Raw genomic sequence first — 21,193 nt, 5'->3', positions numbered from 1 at the left:
GAAATCTTGATTGTTAGCCAGCTCCCCGAGGGTCCTTATGCAAACTAAGGTTTGGGAACAGCATGCCCTAAGATTTGTACGGTCCCATCCATCTCAGATTTCGATATTGGGACAAGTGTTTGCACGTGAACACGCCCGTGCCCCTGAATGGGGTGGGGATTGCGAGTACAAGGCCCAGCGCCCGCCTTCGAGGACTTCACAATCATGCTGTTTCCCTCTTTTTTGTGAGCTAGGAAACAGTCACAAATCATAACCAGTCCTGAGATGACTATTTTAGCTAGGTTGGGCCCATATTCTATGGGCACCGAGAATTTGCTTACAAGACAAGTGTTTTCCAAACAATTGAAGTCCTGGTTTCCCTATGAGCTTAAGAAAAAAGCCTAGAGAGCATTTCGCTACTTCAAGACGATACGAGGATGCCAGTTTGCTGCTGGGGTTGAGATGGGCAGGAGTTACAGGAGGGCACGGGGCTGCTCTGCTCTTGAAAGGCTGCCGAGGAGGAAGGCCCGCCCCCTCGCCTGGTCCTCAGGGAGCCACCCAGAATCGGAGTGACGGGGACCACACGCTGGTTAAACATTATCCCAGTAAGAATGTTCTGGGCCGGCATGTAAACACTCCAGTCGGGGAGCACCTGTCTTAGAAGTCCTGGGGATTTTCCTGAGAAAGCTGCCACAGATCCGCACAGCTCAGACAGCCCCACCCGAGCCTGGTACAGAAGAAAATCGAGCCTTCTATAGACGAGCAACGCTTCTTGGCACCACACTGCCCAGCACGGGTGACAGCCCCTCACTCTACCATCCAGATGTCCCTGCTCGGGGGGGGAGCCTATTGGTGGGATGGGATGAGGGGGATGTTACAGAGGGTTTGGCTGCTGGTGGTACCCACCCGCCCCACCCCAGCTGTGAAAGCAGCTCCCAGGATGCTCCTCTGCCCTCAGTGAGGGCTTCGGCCCGGGGAACCCAGGCTGTACTTCTCCTGGCTTCTTTTGTGTGCTCGCTCCACCCTCTGGTCCCCAGCTCAGGGCTCGGCCAGCCACACTGGGGGCCTGAAAGTTTACAGAAGGCCTATCTCTTAAGTCCAGGGCAAGGGCCGACACTCATTCATGGGCTCAATCATTTCTTCATTCGCTCACTCATTAATTCACGGATTCACTGATTCACTCGTTGACTCAAGAAAGTTCACTGAGCAGCTACTAAGGGCCAAGCACTGTTCTGGGCAGTGGACGCAGCAGTGAACAGCACAGAGGGAAAACCTGCCTTTGTGGAGTTTATATTCTAACGGATTGTTCACTCGTTCATTTGCTCCTTCGTGCAACCAACGTCTATTAGGCACCGACAAGCACTCACTCCAATTTCGACGGCGTTTTCTACAGCCTCACAGAAGTTCAAGTTCCTTCCACCTCCTCTCTGCTAAAAACATGACTGGAAGCCTGTAGCGCACAGGGCATCGGTGGGGGAACATGGCCACAAAAGAGGCACCTGACACATGCTTATTTCAGTCCTGCGGGAACCCCTGCGTGAGCACAGCGGAGGGACAGGGACACAGCAAGACGATGAACAACGAATGGGAAATGCTGGAGAACCGAAACTTAGCAATGCTTTTTCAAGCCTGCTGACCACCTCCAGGATCCAGTCCCGGCGTGGTGCCAGCCTGCCTTGAGCACGGCCTCGCACACCTGCTCCCCTCCCTCGAGCGACAAACAGCAGCTGCCGAATCAAGAGGCTTCCGCAGGCAAGAGGCTCTGGCTACGTTTTATCAGGTCTGCTCCGCTTTCGTTATATACACCTTCCTAGCTACGCCCCATCTTTGCCAGGGCTGTTGGTTTTCCGCTTATAGAAGTGACATAAATATATTTTAAATGACTGTATTTTTAAGCATTTTTCAGTGACTCCATTTAAATAGTAATATAAAGTAAATAACAGCCCAGGTGGCACACGGATATGATAAAATTGGGAAGGTGGCCAGGACTGACTGAATTTGGGAAGCCCTGTGTCACACTGTGTGTCTCCCAGGTACACAGATACAGCAGGTGGGAGAATCCAGAGGGAGCTGGGGAGCTAAGCGGGCAGTGCCAGCTGGAACAAGGATGCTACAGGGATCCTTGGGCCACTGTGAAAAGTCCCCTCCCTCCCATCTCCTTGTTGGGGCTGGCGTCCACTGGTGTCAGGGGCAGCTGGAACCGACGGCTGCTTGGTTCTCCATGCCACCAGCCCCTGTCCCCACTGGCACTTCTTGCTTGGTCCTGCCCGTGGATTTTCCAGAACAGTAGGGGTTTTCCAGAAGTGGCCACTCTAGAGCCGATCAATGACTCACACGCAAAGCAGATCTGCCCAGGAGGGTGTGTTCCCTGCTAAAAATGTCCCCTGTAACCTAACTTCTCATCCAGCCTGTCACTCACAGCCAGGGTCATCTTCAAGAGAAGGGAGAAAAAAGACACACACACACAACTCTGTCTTGGGGTCAGCCCCTGCCGCCCACCCCAGTCCTGCCAGCCTGTGTACCTCCAGAAGCCCCGGGTGCAGTGACTCAGCCTCCCGAAGTTTGAGGAATGTGACCCCCAAGGCCAGGAGGCAGAGACCCCGTGGGCTGACCTGGGGCTGGAGCCGGACACAGAGCAGCCTTCACCCCCACGCTAAGGAGGAAACAGGATTTGCTCGGCGCCCGTGCAGGCTCCCCGTGCCAGCCTGGCCCAGCCTGGCTTTGACCTTGGCATCTGAGCTTTGAGCTCTAGGTCGGCCTGGTCCCTGGACCCCAAATTCCATGACGTCCCCTGGGAGAAGAGCCCCAAGTCTAAGAGGGTGACCCACATACCCCAGCACATCCACTCCTGGGTATAAACTGTAGGACATCTTCACCCAGGACCACAAGGAACTAATTTTTCATTAGCCAATTTGCAGGTGCTCAATGAGCATGCGCTCCCTGGATGGAGAAATACACACCATGGGTATGTGCTTAAGACAAGAGTACAGACCTTGGCATTAGACTGCTGGGTCTACCCAGACCCCAGACCCAGCCCGTCTAGGTTGGGTGAACTTAGGCAAGTGTCCTAAGCTCTCTGAGCCTTTCCAGTGACATGGTTGAACGGGCATCAGAATCATTCCCACTCACAGAGAAGAGGTGACAATCAGCACCGGGCCTGGGAGAAGGAACTCTCGGCAAGTGTGTAAACCCCTTCCCGCACTGCCCAGCACATGGCTGGCGAGACGCACCAGCTCTCCTGTGCGGTCCCACAGAGCAATGGTGCCGCCTCCCACTCTTGCCAAGGCAAGCATGTGCGTGTAGGTGTGCATGCACGTGCGTGTTTCTCCCACAAACACACCCTGGAAAGTGCCACAAGAAAAGTCATCATGCTCCGTCCCCCATTTTCCCTTGGCCAAGTAGAGTGATCTCTGTGTGTCTCTCTCTCCCCAGTGCCTGAGCCCTGAAGGGCTGCCCTGAGCCTCAGGAACCCCCACCCCGTTGGTCCCCAGGGATGTTAACCTTTCTGCTCCCACAAAGCGGAAGAAGTACGGAGAAAGAGGCTCCTTGGGGCACAGCCTGGCTCACCCGCAGCTGGGCGGGGTCGCTGGGGATTGGCCCAGGGGGTCACCCCATGGGAGGAGTCTCGTCCAGAGCTGGAACTCAGCTGAGAAGGGATGGCTGGGCTGCCTGCCAGTCAAGGCTTTAGACGGGGTTGGGGGTGGGGAGTCCTAAGCCCTGACACGCCCTGCCTGGAGGCCGGGGAGGGCCAGGTCACTTCAGCTCACTGAGCCCCTGTGCAAATCACACAGATCTAAGTTCAAATTCTAGCTCCTGCTCTTCCCCGCTGTGTGACCTTGAACGGCTCACTTAACCTCTCTGGGCTTCATGCAATCACGCATCCCACCCCACCCCCAGCCCCCATCCTGCAACGTTCAGTCTGTGATGAGATTTTCCTTTTGGGATCATGGGTCTTTTTTTTTTTTTTTTTAACGTAAGACAACAGAAAATTCAGATTCACTTGACAGAATTTGTCTTCGCAGGGAACATAAACTCCCTCAGACCCCCAGTCCAGGCCTTGGGCTTAACCTCCATCTACCCACTTATTTGGGTGTAAGGGGTCAAGGCAGGGGTCGCCTGTGCAATGGAGGAGGACGTCCTCGTTCTCAGCTTCTGGAATGTGGCTCAGAGAGGGAACCAGCTGAAGGCAGTTGGGGGCCCACATCCCCCCGCCGGGGAACCAGAGTTCTCTTTGTTAGCCAACCCCCCTCCTGGCAGACTCCCAGCCACAGGGGCCTCCACGCAGGGTGCCTCGGAGGTAGGAGCCCTGGGCAGGAAGTCAGGAGATCTGGGTTCCCATCCAAGTGCTAAAACAAACCAGCTGGGGAACTCACACCCCACTCAGAGCTGGAGCCGTGTGGGGCCCAGATCCCCTTAGCCAGCAAAGGGGAACTCGACGCCGTGCTGCCTCACTGGCTTGGGCGCTGCAGGCACTCCTGAACCAGGCAACATGCTCCACACAGGCCCCAGTCCACCATCAATCTCCCACATGTGCCCGGAGCCACCTCCTCCGACACCCAGCCTGGAATGGTTAGCTGCAGGTACGAGGTACAGCTCTGCGTGCGTGTGCGTGTGCGTGTGTTTGATCTTGTTTTTAACTCTTCAAGTCAGCTCCCTTCAGAGGGTTGGAAGTCCCAATACACAGCCTTCCGGAGCATCTTCAAGATGCTCTAGACAGTGGACACATTTTTCTGTAAATGTGCGGGTGGTAGATATTTCAGGATTTCTGGGCCATGGGGTTCTCTGTCACAACTACTCAACTCGGCCATTGTAGCGTCAAAGCGGCCACCATCAATATATATGTATGGGGGTGCCTGTGTTCCAATAAAACTTTATTTACAAAACCAGGTGAGGGGGCAAACTTGGCCCCAGGGCCAGGAGTCTGAGAGCCCTGCTCTAGCCCACCACGGAGGAAGTCCTGATCCGTCTAGGCAGCCCGCCTCCTACGCGGGTGCTGCTCCTCCGAGCCTGCCAGCGTTCAGAGAAGAGAATAATTTCTCCAGTGCCTTGCTGCTCAAAGTGTAGTCCATGGACCAGCATCGCTGGACTCTGAGCGCGTGGGAGACATGCAGAATCTCAGGCCCCACCCCAGACCTACTAAGAGAATCTGCACTTTAACAAAACCCTCCGGGGGCTCCCAGGCACACAAAGCTTTAAGGCTGGAGAAGGACACGGTCGGATTTGTAGTCCGAGGCAGGTCTCTCTGGCTGCTGTCTGGAGGGTGGACAGAGGGCACAGAGGCAGAGGGCAGGAGGCCAGTGGGGAACTGAGAGGCAGGAGGGCCACATCGAGGTGGGGTGGAGAGACGCAGAAGGAACGAGGCCACAGGAGTATACAAAAGGCAAAATGGGGAGCACCGGTAACTGATGGAGGGTGCCCAGTGAGGAGAGGCCTGATTTCACAGATTTCAGCCTGCCTGTTCCCTAAGATCAGGTGGAGCCTTCTAGAAGAGAGGCTTCGGAGCTGCCAGCCTGAGTCTAAGTGCCAGCACCACACTATCAAGCATATAGCCTTGGCAAATTGCCAAACTTCTCTGAGCCTGTTTCCCCATCCATGTAATGGAGGTAATAATAGTACCCCATGGGTCCCCAATAGGGCCCCCATGTTTAGCACTGTGGCTGGCACATAGCAAGCACTCTATAGACCTGGGTTTCTACCCATCCATCCATCCATGTGTCCATCTACCCATCCATTCAGCCAGCCACCCATGTATCCATCTACTCATCCATCCATCCAACCAGCCATCACATCCATCCATCCATCCATCCATCCATGTATCCATCCAGCCACCCATCCATCCATCCATCCATGTATCCATCTACTCATCCATCCATCCATCCATCCACCCATGTATCCATCTACCCTTCCAGCCAGCCAGCCACCCATCCATCCATCCATCCATCCATCGATCCATGTATCCATCCAGCCACCCATCCATCCATCCATCCATCCATCCATCCATGTATCCATCCAGCCACCCATCCATCCATCCATCCATCCATCCATCCATCCATGTATCCATCCAGCCACCCATCCATCCATCCATCCATGTATCCATCTACTCATCCATCCATCCATCCATCCACCCATGTATCCATCTACCCTTCCAGCCAGCCAGCCACCCATCCATCCATCCATCCATCCATCCATCCATCCATGTATCCATCCAGCCACCCATCCATCCATCCATCCATCCATCCATCCATGTATCCATCCAGCCACCCATCCATCCATCCATCCATCCATCCATCCATCCATGTATCCATCCAGCCACCCATCCATCCATCCATCCATGTATCCATCTACTCATCCATCCATCCATCCATCCATCCACCCATGTATCCATCTACCCTTCCAGCCAGCCAGCCACCCATCCATCCATCCATTTATCCATCCATCCATCCATCCATCTATTCATCCATGTATCCATCTACCCATCCAGCCAGGCAGCCACTCATCTGTTCACCCACCCACCCATCCATCTATCCATGTATCAATCTACCCATCCATCCATCCATGTATCCATCTACCCATCCCATCCATCCATCCATCCATCCATCCATCCATCCATCCATGTATCCACCCACCCATCCATCCATCCACATATCCATCTATCTACCTTTTTTCCTCTCTTCTTCTTTTTTTAAATCAAACCTTAATGCCAGGAGACCAGGGCTTCTCAGCCTCAGCATTATTGACAATGGGGGCTGGGTTTTGTTGTGGGGGACTGTTCTGTGAGCTGTAGGATGTTTGGCAGCATCCGTGGTTTCCACCACTACATGCCAGTAGCACCCCTCTGCCAAGCTGTACCAACGAAAATGTCTCCAGGCATTGTCAAATGTCCCCTGGGGTGCAAAACTGCCCCATTCGAGAGCCACCGATCTAGATGTTACCTGTTACTATTGTTCTTATAGGCTGTGCTGGGGGGAGTGAGGGGATGTTCACATTAACTTAAAGAATGAACTCTGGAGCAAGACACCTAGATTCAAATCCTGGCTCTGCCACTTACTAGCTGCAGGGACGGGCGTGGGGGTCACCCTTTTTTTCTCCTTCCTTCTGCGGCAGGATGGCAAACTAGATGGTGATCATCTATCCTCAGGCCTTTAGCGGACCAGCTGAGGGCAAACCCCTCGACCCCCTCCTGCCCCTGCCACCAGCATGAGGAAAGGGCGAGATCTGTGCTTTCTGGAAATGGTCTCTGGCCTTGTAGGGGGTGAAAGGCAATTGCCAGGTCTGCCTCAGATGAAACTGACCTCGGCTCAGCGGAAAAGCGGGCTGATATTCCTGGCTGCAACCAAAACCCACCCAAAGGCTTTGAAAGGCAGGATGGGTTTGGCAGGCCTGTCTGCCATGTAAGACTATCTGCCTGCGTCTTGTCTTGTGACAGCAGAGAAAGCCTCGAAGTCCAGGAAATTATTTTTGATGTGGAGGGAAAAAACGGATTTAGCAGTTCCAGCCGGCTGTAGGCTTCTGGGTGCTTTGTGCAACCTTTGCAAATTTATTGTTTTCCAAATTGCCTGAAGCCAAGGGGTTTCCAAGGAGATGCCTGGCTCAGCGCAGTTTTCTCAGCTCGGGAAGAGAGAAGCAGCTTGGAATCCTTTTTCTGGTCAAATGGTGGGAGATTTTTAAGCGTGGCAGCCCAGGAGCAAGGAGAGCGAGGTGGGGAACACTCTGGAGGGACCTCGCTGGAAATTCAGGACCTGGACGCTCCAGAGTCTCAAACTTGGCACTCTTGACTTTTGGGGACAGATGCTTCTCTGTCGCGGGGCTGTCCTGCGCCTCGGAGAGTGTCTAGCAGCATCCCCGGGTCCTACTCATTACCGTTAGTAGCCCCCCTTCTGAGTTGTGACAACCAAAATGTCTCCAGACATTGGTAAATGCCACTGGGGAGTGACTTCACCCCGGGGCGAGACCTCCTCCATGGGACAGATGTTGCATAAGTCCTGTTCACAGTTGCTTCTGTCCAGAGGTGGCCAGCTGCCTCAGACAAAGCCAGACCGACACAAATACCAGCCGCTGCGAGGCCGTCTGGGGTCAGGGGTCCTGCAAGTTCCAGAGGGGTTTACAAACCGGTGGGGGGGGGGCGGGGGGCGGGGCCCTGCTAGAGCAGATGCTTTTGTGATTCTGTGAAAATTTAGGGTGTCCACTCTCTCAGCCCTTTGAGCATCTCCTTCTTAACATCTACCACCATTTTTAATTAATTATGTGTTTACTTCTTTTTTCAATCAGTCTCCCCACTAGAACATAAGCCCCCTGAGGGCAGGGATCTTGTCCCAGTCCTGTTGTATCCTCAGCACCGAACTCAGAGTCTAGTACATGGGGTGGGGGGGGGGTAGTAAATAGTGGCTTGAGGGAGGGAGGGAGGGAGGGAGGGAATTGGCAAACATTTGTTGCACACTTGGAGGACTTGTTAAAACTCAGATGGCTGAGCCCCACGTTTTCTGATTCATTAAATCTGGGATGCAGCCCGGACATGTGCATTTCCACCAAGTTCCCAGGTGATGCTGATGCTGCGGGTCCAAGGACCACGTCTTGAGAACCAGTGGTCTGAACTCTGAACCTCTGGTTTTCAGTCTTGGCTGGGGAGGGTTTCAAAGGTGGGATGCTCACGCCACACCCCAAATAAATCAGAATCCCTGGAGAGGGGATTCTGGCATCTGGGTGATTCCAATGTGTAGCCGACGCTGAGAACTGCTCAGCTGTACCTTCTCACTTCATCCTCACAGCTAGCGGCATTAGTCCTTTCTTAGCGATCAGGAAACTGAGATTCCGCAGAACTGGTTACTTTCCCAAGATCCCTTAGCCCTACCAAAATCCAACCCTGGGCTTTTGATTCCAGATGCCATGTTCTTTCGCTTTGCCTGTCCCGCCGCTTCAGCAGGTCATAAATCAGACCATGGCTTTTTACCATTTTTACAGCTGACCTGACCTTGGTCACGTAGCCGGGAAGGGCCAGAGCCAGAACTGAACCCGGCCGTCTGCACCGCACTGCAGGGCTCACATGTGGGGATGACGGATGCCGAGATGGAAGGGGAATCTTTGTCCTTCCAGACAAAGGACGAGGCAAGTAGATGCGAAAGCTGGGAGTGTAGGCGAGGCTGGGCAGCAGGTCCCAAGCAGGCGAGCAGCCGAGGACCCAAAGGTGCACAAGCACAAGGTGGAAGAAATTAGGACACTGCTGGGACATATAAACACAGGGAGATGACAAGGCAACCCTGCGCGTCGGCCACGTTGCATCTTATATTCTGGTCTCAGCAGCAATCGATCCCAGCGACCGTCCTGCCCAGGGCTTCCAGTCAAAGCGTGTGATTGGCTGACACCCACTGAAGAGCGCAGGGGGAGGGGGGAAGTAATAGCTTCCATGAGCATCAGTGATGTTCACAAAATGAGCTCAAAACAGCCTCATTGGTACTGCCCCCCGCACCCCACCCCAGCCCGTGCCATCCTGACCCTTGCTCATTCTCTCCCCGCCTCGTCTGGTCCCTCCAACTTCCTGCATTTGCTGGCTACCTTCCCAGCTTGGAACTTTGGCTGTTTTCCTGATTCCAGCAGCTCCTCTCCCATTTGGCACAGTGTCACTGCGGGCAGATAACTGGTGACACAGCCCCCACCCTACCCCTGCCACCCCACCATTTGACACAGCCCTCAGAACCACCCATATCCGAGCTCTGAGGGACCCCTCATGCTGGGTGTCCGCAAGCACACACCACCTAGCTACCAGGATGAGACCTGAGCCCAGTGACTCTGGAGAGACTCTGGCTCCTCTCTGCTCAGGTGAGCATCCAGCAGAGACCTACCACATGTGGCCCCGAGAGTCAACATGCCATCGCCACATATCACCTGTACAAGTATGCAATATTTTCCTTCAAATCAACTCCCTTTTCAGCCTTTGACAAACGTATCTGAAATGGAATCTTTGTATTATTGCCACAGCAGAAAACTAGTGTCCCTTGCCATTAATAGAGAGTATAACAAAGAGAAAATAGAAAAAAAGAAATTAATTCTAAGTTCTGTTGCCTTTCAAAGGTTCAAAGTTGGCCTGAGGCTTGACACCTTGTTATAAAGGGAGATGGCCGGGCTGGCCTGGTTGCATAGTGGTTAAGTTCGCACACTTTACTTCAGCAGCCTGGGGTTTGCTGGTTCAGATCCCAGGCACGGACCTACACACTGATCATCAAGCCATGCTGTGGTGGCATCCCACATATAAAATAGAGGAGGATTGGCACAGATATTAGTTCAGCAACAACCTTCCTCAAGCAAAAAGAGGAAGATTGGCAATAGATGTTAGCTCAGGGCCAATCTTCCTCAGCAAAAAAAAAAAAAAGAAGAAGAAGAAGAAGAAAAAGAAAGGGAGAAGGCAAATGAAAGAGATGTTAAAGACAAATGAGCATCGCATGAGCCTTGCTCCTTGACACCAGCAGAAGGAGGGATGGAGAGAACTTGAAAAGAGAACTTTCTCTCCAAGACGCAGTGTCCTTCACAGCCTGGCCCCTGCCTCTCCTCACCAGACTGTCCACGGCTCCACTTCCCCTGGGCTGGGCCAGTTTTAGAAACGAGAGCGTCAGTATTTGGCTGCGGGCACCGGGGCTGGAAGGGATCCGGCTGCTTGCAAAGCACAAAAGCATTTCCCACTCCACAATGGGTTCCAGACCTCCTTGGACAAACACAGGGGCAGGCAGCAGGCGCTGGGGCTTCAGATCGCCGGCTGTGGGCCCTCGCCCCTCAGACGCTGTGCCTTCCTGTCCTGCACCACCTCCCACTACCTCCAGGTGTCAGTGACCACCGGGAGGTCAAAACCCCAAAGAAGCTTCAGAGCGAAAGCAAGGCTTCCAAGGTGAAAACTCAGAGCCCCTCTGTGTTCTGTGAAGCCTTCCCACACCTCAGGGCTGCTTTCTCCATCTGCCTTTCCTGCCCTTCCTCTGAGGAGGCGCAGAGCACAGCGTCCCCGTGGATACGCCTCCTGGGACCAGGCCAGCAGCGCCATGAGGGGAGTGGGCCCTGACGGAGGGCGGCGGGGACTGAGGCACCTGGAGAGCCCGGCCCGGTCCCAAGAGATGCACTCTGCCCACTGCTCCCCTGGAGAAATGTGGGCGCAGAGTTGCTAGAGCTACCAATTTTGCAGGAGATTCTGGAAATCTGAACTTTGATGTGAAATCTCCATTTTTAACCAAAATATTAAAAAACTCTAGGAAAGTGCATACAAACGTCTTGGTAAGAGCAAAAATTGGAAACAGCCCTAATGTCCAACAACAGGTGGCTGGATAAACAAATTGTGGTATATGGATACAATGTACACGAGGGGTACAGCCACGCGACGCGATGTCAGTGATAGGAAGGGATAAACTAGGAATCGTGATTATGCTGACAGCAAGAAGCCAAAGAAAAAAAAGAGTGCACAGGATATGTCCCTGTTTATATATTCCAGAAAATGCAAGGTAATCTGTAGACAGAAAGCAGGGCAGTGGTTGTGCTGGGAATGGGGAGGGAGGGACACGGCAGAGCGATGACAAAGGGGCACAAGGAAACTTTCCATGTGTTGACTACTGGATTGAGGTGGTGGCTTCCTGACACACAGACATCAAACCTTCTCAGATTGGACACTTGGCATACGTGCAGATAATTATGTGTCAAGTATAAACAAAGCTATTATAAGAAAACTGTGAGGGGTCAAATAATACGTGGGCCAAGTTCAAGCCATGGACTGCTAGTGTTTATCCTGTGATAAAAACCACTTGGTCTACACCGCCTTAGAATTCACGTGCACCGTGCATTTTGGGAGGTGCTACGGTTGCAAAGGTGAGGGATGCTGGGAGATCTCACGCCAGCAGTGGTGCAGCCCGGCCTACCCAAGGGGAAGATGGGGACCCATGGACACCGGCAGGTGTTACCCAGAGAGAGCCTGTCGCCTACGCTCTCCGGCTAAACTCTCGGGCAGTGAAAAATCGAAAGCAGTTGAACTTGTTTTCTCTGTAGATCGAGTTAGCCCACTCAAGGACCGGATACCCTGTCCGCTGGCTGCCAGCTAACCAGTTGGCCATAGCAAAAGCAAACAGAGCGGTTAGGTGGTCACAGTGGTCATCTGGGCAAGAGGTGGTGGCCCGGGTCAGGGCGGAAGCAGAGGAAGGAGTGAGAAGTGATAAGAATCTCAAAGTAGAAGGAACTGATTTGCTGACGGAATGGATGTGGGGTGGGAGAGAGAGAGGCGTCCAGGAGGACACCAAGATTTGGGACTGAGCATCTAGGAGGTGGGACTGCTGGAAGCCCCTGGAAGCAGCTGGAAGCAGCTGGAAGCATCAGAGCCACCCACCGAGATGCGAGGACTCCAGGCAGATCAGGCAGGAGGCTGAATGTTCTGGGGGTCAAAGTCCACTGCCTCTGACCACAAGGAAGCCCACGCATGTGCCTGCCGGTGAGAGCTCAAGAGGAAGCAGAGAAACCAACTAATCTCTGACAACCTGATCGAGGCCGTGCTTCGGGCTCGTCCCCATCCCCCAGCTCCTAACGTCATTTGCTCGGGCCATATTAATAACCAAGACGGGAAAGTGAGATTTTGACTCAAGGGCAGGCATTGCTGGGGGGTGGCAGGAACCCCAGAGAGGTGTCTGGGTCTGCACAAATTGGGCACGATCTGTGTGATGGGGTGAGCTGACCTGATCCCCGAGGGAGGAGTGACCTGGCTCAGCTTGGAAGCTTGGGAGCAAATTGCAATTAGAGACAATCTGATTAGAATCGGGTGACCGACGCTTGCCTTTTGAAGGCTTTGGTTCCCAGAACATTCTGAATCCGGAAGAGAGAGAGAGAGGAGGGAGAGGGAGGGAGGAGCAGCTGCTTATCCAGATGTTTGTCAAAGTCAACGTGCTCTGCGACCTACGCTCTGTTACTTCCTACCGGCAGCGCTGGGGTCCCGCCTTCCCCCCGACCAGCCTGTTCAAAATGCAGATTCCCAGGCCCGATCCCAGACTTGCTCCATCAGAATGTGCATTTGGATGCCACCCCCAGGTAATGCTGATGTTTGCTGCACACGCAGTAAAATCTGAGATACACAGGTCTACACTGGACGGTCTACTTTTCCAACACTCAGGTTTTCATTACCATCCTTACCAATTCTGCCATATCCTCTCATATCGCTTATAACGTGAGTAACAATCTTTTCCACAGATCAAATCACTTAAAAAAAAAAATCTTGAATGTATTTATTTAAAAATAAAACTTGAGGGGCCAGCCCTGTGGCTGAGTGGTTAAGTTCGCACGCTCCAGTTCGGTGGCCCAGGGTTTCTCCGGTTCGGATCCTGGGCGCGGACATGGCACCGCTCATCAGGCCACGCTGAGGCGGCGTCCCGCATGCCACAACTAGAAGGATCCACAACTGAAATAAACAACTATGTACTGGGGAGGCTTGGAGAAGAAGAAGGAAAATTAAAAAAAAAACCGTTTATATCACTATTATCAGTGGAAAATCAGTATCATTTGCCATAAATGGAAAGAACCATAAAAAGGCATGAAACAAGATGAAGGTAAAACTATATTATTTGACTCTGGCTGGATACTGCTGCCTGGCCCACGTTCTTAGCCCGAGGCTGGCGCTCTGTGTTTAAAAGGGAGACCAGCTGGTAAGAAAGAGGTGAGGAAGAAGATGTGTTGTGTACACACACACACACACACACATACACACTGGAATACTACTCAGCCACAAAAAAGGATGAAACCATGCCATTTGCGACAACACAGATGGACCTTGAGGGATTATGCTAAGTGAACTAAGTCAGATGGAGAAAGACAAATACCGTATGATCTCACTCATATGTGAAACACAAATAAACACACAGATACATTGAACAGATTGGTGGTTACTGGAGGGGAGGGGGTTGAGGGAGGAAGAAAAGAGTAAAGGGGCACGTGCGTATGGTGACAGACGGAAACTAGACTTTTGGTGACGAACACCATGCAGTCTATACAGAAGCCAAAATAGAATGACGTACACCTGAAACTGATATAACGTTATAAACCAACGTGAACTCAATTTCTAAAAAGAGGTGAGGAAGGCATTCTAGCATCCGATAAAGACTGTCCTCTTCAGATCATCACAAGGATTGGAAAAAGACGAAGAATGAATAACTTTCTCACTGTGTGGCTCAGTGATGTGAACGCTGCATCCATGTGACACGCCGACTAGCACTTCCCCGCCAGGGTCTAGTTGCCACAACTTCAGAAGAAGAGTTGTTTGACAGCAGTGTCCCTGCTCCATACCTCCGCTCCCCAGTCCTGGCATCATCTCCCCCACATGAAGAGTCGTCCCCCTAAAAGGCACATTCAGTTGGGTAACTGGATGCAGATGTGGTCTGATGTTGGGCTGGTGAACCCCCAGGGGCCCCAGCTCTCAGGAGGGATCGGTTCTCAAAGGCAGCAGCCTGTGGTCATCAACAGCTTCAGCCCAGAGAAGTCACCAGCCTCTCTCCCAGCAGTGGTCAACGTGACTGGGAGTCACCCCACAGCCCCAAAATGCAAGGAACCAGGGCAAGTTACGAGGTTTGGGGTGTGGCCTTGGGGATGGAACCCCAGGATCATGGTGAACAGCTAAGGCTGCCTACACAGCCCCAAACTACCAGGGGATTCAAAGTCTGCATGGGGAGCAGTGTAGACCTGGCCACTTTATATAATGTCATAAAGCGGATTATAAAGTGGAATTAATAAAGTGGAATCCACATTATAAAGTGGATTCCTAGGACGTCTTGGGCAATAACTGCGTTGCAGCACAGCAGAGAGTTTTCCAGAAATACCTCTTGCCAAGGGGAATCAGGCCAAGCTCAACAATGAACAGATAACATTTTAAAGGGAGCATTTCAAACCGTCCAGCTGAAGCAATCTGTTGAAAGGTGAAATGGTTGCTATACACTTATCTTCATTATATCAACTCCTTCTTTTATTGTCTCAGAGATAATAAAAACACCAGGTGAGATAGTCACCAACCAGAAGACAAGTCCTTGCTAAGGCAAACGTCAGCTGTATCATGCTGAGGTTTGGAGTGTTTCAAATGGGTGCTGGCTTAATTCACAGAGCAGCTGGTGATAAATAATGACTATTAATAAAAATCCACGTGCTTGCAAAAACTCTCCGATCAGCAATGAGGCTGTTAGTAATAATTCAAAACTTCCCTGGAGAAATTTGGGAAGGGAAAAGGTTTTGCTCCCTACCCCCACCCAAAAGACCCTTCTTCTCTACACTGACAACATTAATACTTACAGTTACCTCTTACTGAGTGTTTACTATGAGCCAAGTACTATTCTAAGAGACCAACTCATTAACCTCGCAATAACGTCATTGAGCAGGATTTCTCATTTCCTGCTTCACAGATGAGAAATCAGCCACCAAGACCCATCACAGGAGCCTTCCCAAGTCAGCTCCAGGCCTCAGACTTCATGCCACGAAACATGACAATGACCTGTATTTGATCCACCACGGGAAATGCCTCTTAGAAGAAAACGCTTGAATAAAAGCCAAAAGGTAGAAACAACCCAAGTAGTCATAGAAGGATGAATGGATACACAGTGTGTGCAGTCAATGGAATATTATCCAGCCTTACAAAGCAAGGAAATTCTGACACACGCTGCAACACGGATGAACCTTGAAGACCTTGGGCTAAGTGAAATAAGCCAGTCACAAAAGGACAAATACTGTGCGAGTCCACTAACAGGAAGTACCTAGAGTACTCGATGCACAGAGACGGAAAGGAGAGTAGCGGTTGCCAGGGGGAGAGGGGAATGAGGAATTGTTTAATGGGCCCGCCTGGAGTGTAAGCACGGAGTCCTTTCAGTTTGGGAAGATGAAAAACGTTGCAGAGGCAGATGGCGGCGATGGTCGCACAACAATGTGACAGTACTTAGCACGGGTGAACTGTACCCTTACTGGTTGCTATGGACTGAATATCTGTCTCTCCCCAAATTCGTATGTTGAAACCTAATCCCCATTGTGACACTATTAGAAGCTGGAGTCTTCTAGACGTGCTTAGGTCATCAGTGGCTCACGAATGGGATTAGCGCCTTTATAAGAGACCTCAGAGAGCTCCCTTGACTATTTCACCACGTGAGGACACAGCGAGAAGACAGCGCGCCTAGGAACCAGGAAGTGGGTCCCCACTAGACGCGGAATCTGCTGGTGCCTTGATACTGGACTTCCCAGTCTTCAGAACTGTGACAAATAAATTTCTCTTGCTCATAAGCCACTCAGCCTGTGGTATTTTTGTTGCAGCAGCTCAAAAGGACTAAGACAATGGTAAAGTTTTTATTATGTATATTTTCCCACAATAATCCCATAATTTTTCCCAAAAGAAAGAGAGAAAATATTTGGAATTAAAAGTATTCACTCATTCACCCATCATTCTTTAAAAAACATCAGTACAGGGGCTGGGCCTGTGGCCTAGTGGTTAAGTTCACGTGCTCCCCTTTGGTGGTCCAGGGTTTCGCTGGTTTGGATCCTGGGCGCAGACATGGCACTGCTCATCAGGCCGTGCTGAGGTGGCGTCCCACATAGCACAACTAGAAGGACCCACAACTTGAATATACAACTATGTACTGGGGGGCTTTGGCGAGAAAGAAAAAGAAAAAAGATTGGTAGCAGATGTTAGCTCAGGGCCAATCTTGAAAAAGAAAATCAGTAGAAAACTCCCCATTGTAGATTCCTTTCATTCACTGCACAGAGATTTCAGGACCGTCTACTGTGTGCCAGGCAGTATGCGAGGTGGTGGGGGAGCGCGGCTGAATCAGGAGTGATGCACGCAAGTAAACCAACTAACACAGCACAATCACAGCCACGGACACAGTGCTCACTGGGTACCAGGCACTCGTTCAGCTAGTTTACCGACATCAGCTCAGATAATCCTCCTGGCAGCCTTGAGGTTGGAAACATTATCATCCCCATTCTACAGATAAGGAAACTGACGCACAGAGAGGTTAAGGAAGTTGTCCGGGGTTACAGACATGGCGGAGCCAGGATTCACACCCAGGCAGTCATGCTCAGTCTGTGCCTCTAACACTATGGGGTGAAGGCAGTGATGATAAACTACGTAAAACTACATTTGTAGTCAGCAAACCACAGCCTGTGGGGCAAATCCGGCCCACTGCCTAGTTTTGTAAATAAAGTTTTATTGGAAGACAGCTGTGCTCATTTGTGTACGTACTGTCCGCGGCTGTCTCCATCAGCAGAACTGAGTAGTGTGACAGAAACAGCATGGCCTGCAGAGCTGGAAATACAATCTGGACCTTTATAGTAAAAAGTTCGTCAACCTTGCTCTGGGAGGATGCACAGGGAACACTCAGTGAAGGAGGGAGGGAAGGCAGAGATGTCAACTCTGCCTTCTCAAGACGTTTCCCATCTCTCCCCTCCTGCTCCCATCTGATGCTACCAGCTTAGCGCAGGCAGCTGTCCTCTCTCACTGGATGCCTTCCAGAGGCTCCCAACCCTCTCCCCGTGTCCACTCTTAACCTCTGCAACCCTTTCTCCATCCAGGAGTGAAAGAGATCCATCCAAGGCACATCCAGAGATTAGGACCCACCCATTGGGATCCAGAGATTAGCTCCCAATGCCTTCCACTTATTAAACCCTGCGAAGGCTCCCACTGTTCTCAGAGTAAAATGCAAACCCCTCACCAGGACCTCCCAGGACCCTTCCTCCAACCTCACCCCACACAGGTCCTTGCACTCACTGGCCTCTCTCAGGAATACTCTTCCCACCATCCTTCGGCTGCCTGACCCCCCAGTGATCTGCTCTTGAAGTAACTGTCACCGGCCTGTCTGCTCCACCCCGTGTAAGGTCCCCATGAGATCCTCTGCACATCTCCTTGCTGCTGCTCTCATGCCACTTATTACAACCTTGCGATTATTTCACAGAAACTTCTGTTTTATCTGCCTCCTTCATACCCCAGGCCAAAGGGTGGCATCGTGGGTGGGCTTACACTGCCCCTGAAATTTCCATTAAACCCTGGATGCAGCCCCCACTCCCCAACTATATATACAAAATGTATTTCTACAACCATGTTTGTGAATACAGGTTTCAAGGTTGGTCCCCTGCCTGCCAGTTCCTCCAATCAGATGGTCATCCCTAAGTCTTTCCCGTGTATAAATTTCACAGCCACCACTGCTCCCCAACCAGAAGGTAAGTCCCCCGAGGACAGGGACCAGGGGACCGTTTTTGTGGCTCCTTTTTTCATTCCGAGTGCCTGGCATAGCATCTGGCCCCCAGGAGGCACTCTAAATTTATGTGCAGCAGGAAGGATAAATTCCATGCAGAGAGGACGCCCCCAGAGCTGTGAAACAGCGTGACACATTCGAATAAGGAGTATAGAAAAAAAACCTGTGGGTGGGGGCGTAGAGGGGAGAGGGACAGGATTAGGCAGTCCTTCCGACTCCTCAGATCAAAAACCACCCCATCCCTCAGCAGGGCGCCCTGATGCTGCTGAAGCCTTTGAAGGTCAGAAGGTTACATTTCCAAAGATGCTGATGTAGACCGAGATGGTCTGCTCAGACTTGTCTCCTGGGGCCTCGATACCTATACCCACTCTCTCTGGTCATGCTCAGCCACATGGCCATCAGATGGAAGGAAGGGCCGTGGGGGCCATCAACAGCCTCTTGGACCAAGCTCCACCTCCATCGTCCGGTGAGCAAGGCAGGATTTACCCCAGATGCTCGAACCCCCCAGGAAGCTCACAGCCCACCTCCTTTTAGGGTGGACGAGCTCCTAGACCATGAGATGGGTGGGACCGTTTCAGCCCCTGGGGTGGGCAGGCCGCTTGGCCAGATGCTGCTGAGGCCCATGGGAGGAAGGCAAGGGTTCGGCAGAGTGGACAACGGTCCCAAGGCGCAGCTCGCTCACCTTCGCCAGCTGCGTCTGCAGCTTGTTCTTCACGTCTGTCACCTCGGAGACGCGGGCGTTGAAGGCCAGATTGGTGTTGGTGAACTGCTCCCACATCTGGTCCGACAGGGTCTCAAAGAGGCTCTCGGCCTCCTCCCGCAGCCGGATGGAGTTGGCCCTCATGTTCTGCGAGTGCCTGATGTTGTCGTTACTGAACTTGGTCCAGGTCTCGGGCACGGAGATCCTGCAAGAGGCGCAAGGACAAGTTGAACAGAGGCGAGGAATCGTGGGGTGGGGGTGAGGGCAGGCCCTGGAGAGCCCTGAATCCAGGGTGTCTCACCCTCGGGACTCTTGCCATTTGGGTCGGGATCATTCTCTGTCGTGGGGCTGTCCTGTGTGCTGTATGATGCATGGCAGCATCTCTGGCCTCTACACACTAGATGCCAGTAGCATCGCCCCTCTTGTTGTGACAACCAAAAATGCCTCCAGACATTGCCAAATGTCCCCTGGGGGAGAGGGCACAGTTGAGACCCACTGGGCCGACCCAGCCCCCTCATCTCACAGAGAAGGCGGCCGCAGCCTTGAGAGCAGCTGATCTCCCGAAGGGCACCGGGTGAATTCCAGGAGAAGAGGACTTTCTTCCCTGACACTGCCTCCCACTACCAGCACCAAAACCACAGAGACAGGCCAGGAGCGGGCTCCGGGCACGATGCTGGCTGCGGGTCCCTTCAGTGCAGCGATGAGCATGCAGCCATGCCACCTGCGCTGACTTATTTGTTTCACGAATGTCCTGTGAACACCTGGCACATGCCAAGCCTTGTTCTAGGCACCTGGGATGGAGCCATAACAAGAACGGGACATCCCTGTCCGCATGGTGGTGAATTTCCAGTGGAGGAACACTGGAAATAAACAACAAATAAAGAAGATAATTACACACGGCGTTACGTGCTATGAAGGCATCTAGGAGCAGGGTGATGAGCGGGAGACAAATGGAGTGGGGTCAGTCAAGGTTGTAAAAGGAAATAAATGGAATACTTGAGGGTGTCGATGTCCTCGTGGGCTAGCAAATGCAGGAAGCTGTCAGCACCCCAGCTGTGAAGGGCAAGAGGAGAGGGAGCGGTGGGACAGGAGGAGCGTGGAGGAGCACAAACCCGGGCAGGGAGGCAGCAGGACGAATAAATCCCCAGCATCTTTCTCCTCCCGCCCTCTGTCTCCTGCCGGTGTCCCTCCTATTGGCAGAACCCAGCTGGGAACCAGATGGCAAAGAGCCTCAGATGGCAGCCTCCTCTATGAGACTCACGCAGGGAGGCTGGAGAATGGAGACACAGGCTAATTAAAGAGGGCAGGCAGGGAAGGCTTCTCGGAGGTGGTGGCGCACAAGGGTCTCAGTTTAGACAAGAAAGCTCTTCCTGGCAGAGTATGTAAATCCTCGCCACAAGCAACCAACATATTGTATGGGGGTTTTCTGCTCTGGGAAGCCTTTGAGAAGCGGGGACGTGCATTTCTTTGAGCTGGCTTCAGTATCTAGCTCAGCAGATAACTTTTCAAGGTCTTTTTTAACCAGGAAGTCTGCAGTTTTTAAATAAAGCAGATTTTTATTCTCGGGCAGTAGGCAAAAAGAGACTCAATTTTCTGAAATAGAAGTCTCTTTCCAGCCATTTTAAAGCACGCTTAGATTGCACTGTGAATAGAAATATTTTAAAGAACATGTACAATATGGGGTTGTTTTGTCTGGCTTTTGCAGGAGTTAGCATCAAGAAATAAACAGGGGTCTCGGGCTCCTGGGAGAGGGCACTGTGTCTGATCCAGAGCTTTCATCCAGCAAAGACCCGAGGCTCAGAGAGGTGAAGTGTCTCTTCCAAGGTCACACAGCTATTCACCATTGAAGGCGGAAGGAGGAGGCAATAAGGACAGCAGATAGAGACCTGCAGATTGACTGTGCGTGGATCTCCTGCTGCTGGATGGGACGCTGTCAGTGTCACGAGCAGCGACCTCTAGCCCTTGCCCTCCTCTGGAGCAGACAGCTGAGCTCCCTATAGAATAACCTGTGGCCTCTAGAGATGGAGGAGACAGCAGGCTTTGCTGGGGAGGCAGGACGGGAGTGACACAGGTCTAGTGTTCAGTGAGGACTCAGATTGCGGCTCTGCCACTTGCTGTGTGACGTTGAGCCAGTCACTTCATCTCTCTGAGCCTTAGTCTCCTCATGGTAAAATGGGGATAATATTGGTGCCTACCCCCAGGGTTGCTGAGTGAGTACATGTGAAACCTCTATGATGGCACCTGACAATAGTGGGCGCTTGATAAATGTTTATTATCATGCGACACTGTGTCT

General features: G+C 52.2%; 1 protein-coding gene across 6 annotated transcripts in view; it reads right to left on the bottom strand.

Moving 5' to 3' along the window:
* TEKT5 (tektin 5) overlaps positions 1-21,193 on the bottom strand; it is a 53,823-nt gene that overhangs the window by 6,882 nt on the left and 25,748 nt on the right. For all 6 annotated transcript variants that reach the window (XM_070566772.1, XM_070566774.1, XM_070566770.1 and 3 more), the window contains one exon: positions 18,883-19,105. In XM_070566772.1, coding sequence (XP_070422873.1) covers positions 18,883-19,105 — 223 coding nt within the window. The remainder of the gene's footprint in view (positions 1-18,882; positions 19,106-21,193) is intronic.

Source organism: Equus przewalskii, chromosome 12, assembly GCF_037783145.1.
Source record: "Equus przewalskii isolate Varuska chromosome 12, EquPr2, whole genome shotgun sequence".
Taxonomy (NCBI): Eukaryota; Metazoa; Chordata; class Mammalia; order Perissodactyla; family Equidae; genus Equus; species Equus przewalskii.
Note: the sequence above shows the minus strand (reverse complement) of the source record. Positions and strands in the feature narration are given on the sequence as shown.